We start from the raw sequence: 11,363 nt of genomic DNA, 5'->3' as shown, positions 1-11,363 counted from the left end.
CTCGCAGAATTGAGCGATAGCTATTTGTGGGGAGATCCGTCATCAAATACTGAAAAGTAATGACAGTGACAATTCTGCAACTGAGCAAATTTCAGTGTTTTTGATTTGATTACATTATTGAATAATTTTTATTATTGTTATATTATTATTTGGTACAATTATTTATAATTATTTATTATATTATAATTTATGATTTAATTTTTCAGACTTTATCATACCCGGGATGTCTGCTAGACTCTGGTTTGGACAGATTTAAGAGAGTTATTCTTAAGAATTGCAGGACTACAATATAAAACGCCAAATTTTCATGCAAAATAATGGTACCGCTTTTAGCACCTAAAATCCGAAATAATCATACCGCCAGGGAGGTTAAAGTGTATGTAAAGGCAATTTTTTAGATGAATAGATTAGGGAAGGCTTATGCCCCGTACACACGAGAGGACTTATGTCCGACAGACCTCCAAAGGAGTTCCGCCGGAGTTCCGCTGGAGTTCCGACGGAGTTCTGGCGGACTTTTCGACCGAACGGACTTGGACACACACCATCACACCAAACTCCGACGGAGTCGAACGTGATGACGTACGACTGGATTCGAATAAGGAAGTTCATAGCCAGTAGCCAATAGCTGCCCTAGCGTCGGTTTTAGTCCGTCGGAGTAGCATACACACGAGCGGATTTTTCGAAGGGGACCGGGTCCGGCGGAGTTCCGTCGGGAAAATTTGAAGCATGCTTCATTTCTAAAGTCCGTCAGACTTTAGCGAAGCTAAAGTCCGTTGCAGCCCACACACGATCGGATAGTCTGACGGACTCAGTCCGTCGGACTTTGGATGTCGAAAAGTCCGCTCGTGTGTACGCGGCCTTAGGCTCTATGAAAGGCGATTTACTAAAACTGGTGCACTCAGCATCTGTTGCAGCTGTAGCCAATCAGCTTCTAATGCAGGCCATACGTGGTCAAATTTCGAAAAAAAAATAATTTCTGAATCAGAAAGTTTTTTGTTTTTTTTTTGTGATTCGATGATTCTTAGATACGATTTTCGAAAGAAAATTCTTTCGAAATTCGAACCGTGTATGGCTGGCATAACTTCAGCTTCTTTAATTAACTAGTTATAGACTAGTAGGATTTTTACCTCTTAACCACCTCAATGCAGGGCACTTACACCCCCTTCCTGCCCAGACCAATTTTCAGCTTTCAGCACTCTTACAGTTTGAATGACAATTACTCAGTCATGCAACACTGTACCCATATGAAACCTGTGTCCCTTTTTTTCACAAAAATAGAGATTTCTTTTGGTGGTATTTAATCACTAGTGGGTTATTTTTTGTGCTATAAATAAAATAAGTCAATTTAAAGTAAAATAAAAATTGTTAAAAAATGCTTTTTTCTTTGTTTCTGTCATAAAATGTTGCTAATTAGTAATTTTTTTTCATACATTTTGGCCAACATTTATACTGCTACATATCTTTGGTAAAAATAACCCAAATTAGTGTATTATTATTATTATTATTATATTAGTATTATATTAGTTTGGTCTTTGTGAAAGTTATAGAGTCTACAAACTATGGTGCCAATCACTGAAAATTTATCACATCTGATCAGGCCTTCAGTACATCAGGTATATCTCATTTCTTGAGACACTAACAAGTCAGGAAAGTACAAATACCCCCCAAATGACTTCTTTTTATAAAGTAGACATTCCAAGGTATTAAAGTGGGGTACCCCCTAAAAAAAAAAATTAAAAGTCAGCAGCTACAAATACTGCAGCTGCTGGCTTTTAATAATCGGACACTTACCTGCCCCAGGGTCCAGCGATGCGGGGGAACGAAGCCCCCCCTCGCTCCCCGCTCCGCTTGCGGCGCCGTCATGCATACTGTGGGCACCCGGCTGTGGCTTCACAGCCGGGCATCCACTGCGCATGCGCGAGCGGCGCAGGGCGCCGTGATACGCCGTACAGTCACCTGGGACACATGACAGGTCCCAGGTGAATGTGCGGCGTGAGGGGAAGTGATGTCACCAGCCCGGGCAATGAGGAAGGCAGATTACGAGGGACCCCCTAGCAACCGGTATTTAGAGATGAGTAAAAAATTTTTTTTTTGCCAATTATTTTTTTTTTTTTTTTTTACGAATTTTAAGCAGTTTTAATTTTTTGGTGGAAACACCACTTTAAGTAAGTAGCATGGTGTATTTTTTTTAAGTTGTATTTTTTTCCCCCACAATCCTTTGCAAAATGAAGATTTTATTTTTATTTTTATTTATTTTTTACAAAATTGTCATATTATCAGGTTTTTTCTCACACACAACATATGCATACAACAAATTACACCCCAAAATACATTCTGCTACTCTTCCCGAGTGTGGCGATACCACATGTATGAGACTTTTACATAGCCTGGCCACATACAGAGGACCAACATTGAAGTAGTACCTTCAGGCATTCTATGAGCATAAATTACACATCTCATTTCATTCCTACCCATCACACTTTTGAAGGTCCTGGAGCACCAGGACAGTGGAATTACCCACAAAATGACCACATTTTGGAAAGCAAACACCCCAACATATATTCTATGAGGCATGGGCTGCAGATAGGTACTTGGGTACTCTGATGGGCTGGAGACAGGTACTCGGGTAACTTGATGAGCTGCAGGCAGGTACTTGGTTATTCTGATAGGCTGGTGATAGGTACTCGGGTACTCTGATGGGCTGGTGACAGGTACTCGGGTACTCTGATGGGCTGGTGTCAGATACTCGGGTACTCTGATGGGCTGGTGACAGGTACTCGGGTACTCTGATGGCCTGGTGACAGGTACTCGGGTACTCTGATGGCATGGTGACAGGTACTCGGGTACTCTGATGGGCTACAGATAGGTATTCGGGTACCCTGATGGGTTGGTGACTGGTATTCGGGTACTATGAAGGGCGGTGACAGGTACTCGGGTACTCAAATGAACTGTGACAGGTACTCGGGTGCTCAAATGAACTGTGACAGGTACTCAGGTACTCATGTGAATCGTGACAGGTACTTGGGTACTCAGATGGACTGTGACAGGTATTTGGGTACTCTGATAGACTGTGACAGGCACTCGGGTACTCTGAAAGACTGTGACAGGTACTCGGGTACTCTGATGGACTGTGACAGGTACTAGGGTACTCAGATGGACTGTGACAAGTACTCGGGTACTCAGATGGACTGTGACAGGTACTTTGATGGGTGGTGACAGGTCCTCTTTATTGGGAGGACAGTGTGTGTTGGTGTACACAGTAGGCGGTAATGAGATGTTTTGTTGACATTTAGTGATTGGCTGTAAAAGGATCACAGCCGATCACGTGGCAAACAGCCGCCGGTCAATGGCTGTTCCCGGGAACACGCCGCCACTGACGTGCACACGCAGCGCACTCCCAATCGCACGCATGCGCCGTGCAAAGTGGGGCGGTACCACCTGTGATCGGCTGTGACTTCCCAATCCTCACGGCCGATCATGTGGTAAACAGCAATGCCCAAGGAAAAGGGATGCGCGCACACTATCATATGACGCCCTCCCAGAACGAGAGCCGCGCTGCCTGGCCGTCATATGACAGCCATTGGGCGGCAAGCGGTTAATGACTGGGCCATTTTTTTGTAATCTGGCACTGCGTCACTTTAACTGCCAAAAAAAAGTATGTTTTTTTTCTCACAAATAGAGCTTTCTTTTGGTGGTATTTGATCACCTCTGTGTTTTTGGGGTTTTTTTGCGCTAAAAAGAAAAAAAGACCAACAATTTTGAAAAAAAATATTTATTTTTATTACCTTTTGTTATAATAAATATCCCCAAAAAAGGAAAAAAACAAATGTCTTCATCAGTTTAGGCCAATATGTATACTTCTACATATTTATGGTTACAAAAAAATTATCACAATCAGTGTAAATTTATTTGCGCAAAAGTTATAGCTTCTATAAAATAGGGGATAGATTTATGGCATTTTTATTAGAATTTTTTCTTTAAATTAGTATTAACAGTGATCAGCGATTTTTAGCGGGACTGTCATTGTGGACAGATTGAACGCTTTTGACAAATTTTTTGGACCAGTGGCATTTATACGGCGATCAGTGCTAAAAATAGCAACTGATTACTGTATAAATGTCATTGGCAGGGAAGGAATTAACACTAGGGGGCATTTAAGGGGTTAAAGCGGGATTCCGCTGCGGTTTTGTTTTTTTCTTACCTGTGTCACTGGTGGGCGATTCCTACCGTCTGTTAGCATTCACGATCGGCGTGTTTTTGACCCCCGGCGTGGCGATTTTTTTTGCTTTGGATAACTTTCAAAAAAGCAGTCCGGCGGTTTCCATTTTTACTGTGGGCGTCTGAAGCCCACAGGCATTTACTTCCTGTATGCGATGACGCTGGGCACCCAGCATCCACCGCTCCATCTCGCGCATGCTCACTGATAGCTATAGGGGTAATGGCAGATACAGCTGCCTGCCCATTTTGAAAATGGCAATTTCGGACACGCCCTCGTCACGTGACCGGCGTCCTCCTTCCGAAATCTCACGAGATTTCGGCATTACTATGTCCCCCATGGATTCTTGGGAAATAGCTTAGAAATTTCCCAGGGACCATTGCGAGGCCGATAACCACGCCTACTCCCACGGGAGGACAGCCCGGAAGTCAGCACAAACATCAGAAATATAAGGTAAGTACTGAATAATATTTTATTTAAGTGTTCATTACTGTAAGTATGTTAGCATGTGCTTTAAATAAGAAGAAGTAAAAAATGTAGGTACAAAACCTCTTTAAGTGTTACTTAGGGAGGTGTATATAACTGTGGGGAAGTGTAGTGACTGGAGGAGGAGAGAGATCACTGTTCCTTATCGCTAGGAACAGCAGATCTGTCTCTCCTCCCCTGACAGAACGGGGATCTGTCTGTTTACATTGACAGATATACGTTCTGTCTCTCTCAGGAGCGATCGCAGGTGGCCAGTGGACATCGCGGCTGCTGGTCACGCGTATCAGCTCTGATGTGGCACCTCAGGAGTGGCTCTTAGAGTGGCCAACGTACCAGGAGAGCCAACCTGCAGCAGTACAACTGTGGCGGATGGTCTTAAAGTGGTTAAAGTGATTGTAAAGTTACGTTTTATTTTAGTTAAAATTAACAAACATGTCACACTTACCTGCCCTGTCAAGTTGTTTTGCACAGAGCAGCCCAGATCCTCCTCTTCTTGGGTCCCTCTTTGGTGCTACTGGCCCCACCCTCCTGTTCAGTGCCCCCACAGCAAGCAGCTTGCTATGGGGGCACCGGAGCCAAGCCACAGCTCCCTTGGTCCATTCAGACTCCGAGCCGTGGCCCGGCCCCTCCCCCTTTCTCTCCTCATTGGCTGACTGACTTTGATTGACAGCAGCTGAAGCCTATATCGCCGCACTGCTGTCTCAGCCAATGAGGGAAGGAGTCCCGGGCAGTCAAGACACTCCCAAGCAACATCGCTGGATCTAAATGGGGCTTAGGTAAGTATTGGGGGGGGGCTGAGGGGGGCCGCAGCACACAGAAGTTTTTTTATCTTAGTGCATAGAATGGTAAAAAAAAACTTCTGCCTTTAAGCTTTGACAATAAAACTTGCAAGTTTTAGTAAGTAACCCTCTATGGCATATTTATTTTGTTGTCTGTGACCCCATTCTCACCACAATTATTAAAGCCTGTAAAGGTTCCACCAAGTGTCAGAAAGATAAGATTTATAGTGCATGTGTGTATATAGATGTGTGGTTCGAAGATCCAATATCAAATCATCCCTAATGAGAAGACATTTCTAGGATAAATTACTAGAGTGGCATCACTGCTCTCCAAATAAAATATAAATTATATTTTACTAAATTATATTAGTCTCCATATATAAATAATATTTTATTAAGAGACAGTGCGGCTTCCCAAATATAAATACAATTTTCTAATGTGACATCATTGCTCTGTGATCTCCACGTATAAATTAATTTTTACTGTGTGACATCATTACTCTCCAAAATTAAATGATCTTTTATGATGTGACTCTCTGCTCTCTGAATACAATTGTGCTCATAAGTTTACATACCCTGGCAGTACTTATGATTTCTTGGCCATTTTTCATAGAATATGAATGATAACACAAAAACTTTTCTTTCACTCATAGTTAGTTTGGCTGAAGCCATTTATTATCAATCGACGGTGTTTACTCTTTTTAAATCATAATGACAACAGAAACTACCCAAATTACCCTGATCAGTTGACATACCTTGGTGATTTTGACCTGATAACATGCACACAAGTTGATACATGGCTATTAAAGGTAACCATCCTCACATGTGATCTGTTTGCTTGTAATTAGTGTGTGTGTATAAAAGGTCAATGAGTTTCTGGACTCCTGACAGACCCTTGTATCTTTCATCCAGTGCTGCACTGATGTTTCTGGATTCTGAGTCATGGGGAAAGCAAAAGAATTGTCAAAGGATCTGCGGGAAAAGGTAGCTGTATTGTATAAAACAGGAAAATGAGAGGTTCTGTTAGAACCAAACCACGGTCAGGTAGACCAACTAAAATTTCAGCCACAACTGCCAGGAAAATAGTTTGGGATGCAAAGAAAACCCACAAATAACTTCACAAATAAACCCAAAAATAACTTCAGGTGAAATACAGGACTCTCGGAAAACATTCACTACGTAAATGCCACAAAGTACCCCGCTCACAATACGCCAAACAGCACCGAGATAAGCCTCAAAACTTCTGGCACAAAGTCATTTGGAGTGATAAGACCAACATTGAGCTTTTTGGGCAAAACCATAAACGCTACATTTGGAGAGGAGTCGACAAGGCCTATGATGAAAGGTACGGAGGTGGATTGCTGATGTTTTGGAGATGTGTAAGCTACAAAAGGCACAGGAAATTTGGTCAAAATTGTTGGCAAGATGAATGCAGTATGGTATCAAAACATACTGGAGGTTCATTTGAATTCATCAGCCAGGAAGCAGCGCATGGGACATTTCAACATAACAATGATCCAGAACACAAGGCCAAGTCGACCTGTCATTGGCTACAGAAGAATAAAGTGAAGGTTTTGGAGTGACCTAGTGCATTACCATAAAAAGAGCTTTATTTAAAAACAAAACAAATAGCAAAATGGCTACTCGCAAACGAGTATTGATCAAAGGCAAAATCAATACAAATGGATCCATCACACTGAACATTGGCAAATCCAGATCAGATGTCGGAGGAATTAGTAAGTGCCTCAACGAAAACAACTAACGCGTTTCGGGGGTGACCGCCTTTCTTCAGAACTGAAATGGGCAATGATTGAAACCCGTGTTCTGAAACGTGTTAGCCGTTTTCGTTGATGCATTTACTAATTCCTCCGACATCTGATCTGGATTCGCCAATGTTCGGTGTGATGGATCAATTTGTATTGATTTTGCCTTTGATCAATACTCGTTTGTGAGTAGCCATTTTGCTATTTGTTTTGTTTTTAAATAAAGCTCTTTTTCTGGTAATGCACTAGGTCAGTGCGCCTTCCCCTCTTTTGTATTGTTTCTCTCTAGTATCTGAACACCCAATGTTCTAAAGGAGGACTGCAAGACCTTTCGACAATACCATCCTAAACTGTCTACATCACACTTCGAAGACCAAGACACCAGAGCACAGGAGAATTTGTTGTTTTTGAAGGTTCTGGAGTGGCCATCTCAGCCTCCTGACCTCAATATCATTGAGCCACTCTGGGGAGATCTCAAAACGTGCCATTCATGCAAGACAGCCCAAGAATGTACAGGAACTGGAGGCTTTTTGCCAAGAGGAATGGGCAATTTTACCATCTGAGAAGAGCCTCATCCACAAATACCGCAAAAGACTACAAGTTGTCATTGATGTTAAAGGGGGCAATACACAATAATAAGAAATGGGTTATCTAAACTTTTGATCAGGGTAATTTGGGTAGTTTCTGTTGCACAGTTGATTGGTAATAAATGGCTTCAGCCAAACACTAACCACGAATGAAAGAAAAGTTTTTGTGTTATTCATATTCTCTGAAAAATTACCAAGAAATCCTAACTTCTGCCAGGGTATGTAAACTTATGAGCACATCTGTATAAATTACTATAGCATATATTAATTTGAATAGGAGGATAGGAATTTAGAATATGTTATAGGAAAGATCTCACTGCTACCGATATATTGCAGTGCAATCTCTATAGTCTGCGTAGAGGTTATAATTTTGTAACATTATGTTAGAGTGGCATCACTACTCTCTGAGCTTGATGTATACAGTATTACATATAACATATAACAAATAAGAATATAAACTAACTTTACTCAGTGTGATCGATGTGGTTGCTATCTTCCTTTTTTGTGCATTCACACCACAGTAGCACCTCTACAGACAGAAGTTATTTATGATGTCATTTTGCAATTTTTACAGGAAGCACAAAATAGAGGGTGTCATGATACTTACGGTACATATTTTTTTTTATACTTTTTTTTTGTACAGAATGTCATACAGTAGAAAAATATACAGGGTATAACAATGAGTCATATACAAGTATATAAATACAAATTGCTGATAAAACATGAATAAGTTGGAACTTTATCATTGTAATATAATGTCCTCATCACATTATGGTGCGTAGAGGAGGGGGTGGTGTTTCTAAGTATTCTTCATGATCGCATTGACATATTGGCATAAACGTTGTCTGGCGCCTCATCAACCTTTGAAGAAGAAAAAAAATGTATTAACCAAATACATACAGTATATATTTAGCATTTATAGGCAATGTGATGTTTAGCATTGTAACAATATACATACAGTAGAAGGGCAAATTTACAACCTAGATAACGTTTTTTTTTTTCTTTTAAATAATAGCCATTATCGGGACCTTTATAACTTTCTAATGATGAACCTAATCCTAAATTTCCTTATATGTTAAAGTGGGAAGTGGTAGGTAATTTGCAGCTCACCCCTGAGAACTGGGACTTTTCCATTGATAAACTTAGAAAATGTACCAAGTCTCTTACGATTAGAGAAACAGCCATGAAACTATTCACTAGATGGTATTTGACCCCAACCAAGCTTCACACAATCTATCCTGTTGTCTCCCCTAACTGCTTCCGAGGTTGTCCAATCCCAGGTAAATTTATACACATATTCTGGTCTTCCGGTAAGGTAGCACCCCTATGGCGGAAAGTTGATGAGTTACCTTCTAATGCCGCGTACACACGATCATAATTCCGGCCAGAAAAAGAACGATGAGGGCTTTTCATCGGAAAATGCGACCGTGTGTACGCTCCATCGGAATTTAGCTGTCTGAATTTCCGCCAGCCAAAAATTAAAGGCATGTTCTCAATTTTCCCGATGGAAAAACTTTCTATCGGTAATTCCGATCGTGTGTATGCAATTCCGACACGGCAAAAATCACGCATGCTCAGATTCAACTACGAGACAGAAGCTATTGGCTACTGGCTATTGAACTTCCCTTTTCTAGTCACGCCGTACGTGTTGTACGTCACCGCGTTATAAATGATCGGAATTTGATGTGACCCTGTGTAGGCAAGACAGCTTGAGCCGAATTCCATCGGAATTCCATTGGGAAAACCATCAGAGCTTTTTCTGATGAGAATTCTGATCGTGTGTAGGCGGCATAAGTTAGTTGGTAGCTCACTTAAGCCCCATACACACTAACAGATTTTCTGATGATTTTTTCCTTCAAATTTACCAAAACCATATAATATGAGGTCAAACCTTAGGCGTTTCATTTAGTATGCAATCAGGCAGGCCCTTGCACTACATGGTTTTGGTAAATCTGAAGACAAAAATCAGCAGACAATCTTATAGCATGGGGCTTTAAACTGACTATGACTTATGCCCTGTACACACGGTCAGACTTTCCGCCGACGGATTTTGGCCCAAACTTGTCTTGCATACACACGGTCACACAAATCTGATCGTTCTGAACACAGCGACGTAGAACATGTACAACGGGACTATAAACGGGCCAGTAGCCAATAGCTTTCGTCTCGTAATTTATTCTGAGCATGCGTGGCACTTTGTGCATTGGAATTGTCTACACACGATAGGAATTTAAATGATCGGATTTTTGTTGTCGGAAAATTTTAGATCCAGCACTCAAACTTTGTGTGTTGGAAATTCCGATGGAAAAAGTCAGATGGAGCCCACACGTGAACAAATTTTCCGACAACGCGATCCGATCGCCCATTTTCCAGTGGAAAGTCTGACCGTGTGTACAGGGCATAACTGTTTAGTTTGTCCTCCTATACACGTTGCCTCTCACACTTCAGAAAGGCTGATACATACAGCCTGTGTAGCCACTCAATAGGCTATCAACTTCCAATGGAAATTTACAGAGGTCCCATCTATACTCATGAAAAATAGATTTGATTAGATTCTACTTATGGAATGCATATATCATACGCTACATCACACAATGCCCTTTTTCTGAAATGGAATGGGATCACTGGCACGACTGTAGAGACTTATTTCTATATACTCTGGGATTGTTTTTTTCTTCTTTTTTTTTTTTAGTTATCTGTCATTATAATCTTATTTCCTAGAAATCTTTTTAGCAGCTTGATAAAGTTTAGAATTTTACTGTCCATTTTCAACTATTGTATGGCCATGACTTGTTCTTTTAAATTATAATTTAAATATTAATATATGTCTAATTCCCTACCTTTCATTGATAGTCATATCAATTGCCTCATTGCCACGTTGTACATGTACAATATTTTCTTTGTATAACCTTTTTTCATATGCATCGTTGATGCTTCTCTATGTATGATGGTAACTTTTTAATAAAAAATTGCAAAAAAATAAATAAATAACAGCCATGCAGTGGTAAAGAGAACAATATGCAGCTTTCTTATGCCATGTACACACGGTCGGAGAATCCGTCGGAATGCGTGTTATCGGACCGTGTCGTCAGATAATCCAGTTTTCCAACATGTTGGAAATATTTCCCGACCAACTGGGCCAGTCGGACGTAATCCGATCATGTGTAGAGAATTTTGATCGGACCAAGTGCCACGCATGCTCAGATCAAATTCCTACATCAAAGCTATTGGCTACTAGCCTGAATGTAGTCCCATTGTAACGAAATTACGTCATCACGTTCTGAAAGATCGGATTTTTCGACAACTTAGTCCGACCGTGTGTATGCAACGGTTTCGGACACAATCCGTCAGACTAAATCTGACAGACAAAATCCAACGGATTTGGTTGTGGAAATCTCCGACCGTGTGTACGTGGGCTTAGACATTTCCCCCACTATAGACATCCACTGTTGGTTGTCTTCATGGTTGGCTGATGTCCAGCATCATTCATACCTCTTCTTTCGAGCCCAGAGTGTCAGGACTCTGCCCCATG

General features: G+C 41.2%; 1 protein-coding gene across 1 annotated transcript in view; it reads right to left on the bottom strand.

The window, feature by feature from the left end:
* Positions 1-8,124: 8,124 nt before the first annotated feature.
* The window catches only part of LOC143933375 (uncharacterized), an 85,655-nt gene continuing 82,416 nt past the window's right edge, over positions 8,125-11,363 (bottom strand). Inside the window, exon 18 of the mRNA XM_077456243.1 lies at positions 8,125-8,692. Within this exon, the coding sequence (XP_077312369.1) occupies positions 8,642-8,692 (51 nt within the window). The 3' untranslated portion in view covers positions 8,125-8,641. The remainder of the gene's footprint in view (positions 8,693-11,363) is intronic.

Source organism: Lithobates pipiens, unplaced genomic scaffold (genome assembly GCF_037356315.1).
Source record: "Lithobates pipiens isolate NorthernLeopardFrog02 unplaced genomic scaffold, aLitPip1_a1.2 Scaffold_27, whole genome shotgun sequence".
NCBI classification, from domain to species: Eukaryota; Metazoa; Chordata; class Amphibia; order Anura; family Ranidae; genus Lithobates; species Lithobates pipiens.
The sequence above is the reverse complement of the archived record's forward strand: the minus strand, read 5'-3'. Positions and strand labels throughout refer to the sequence as shown.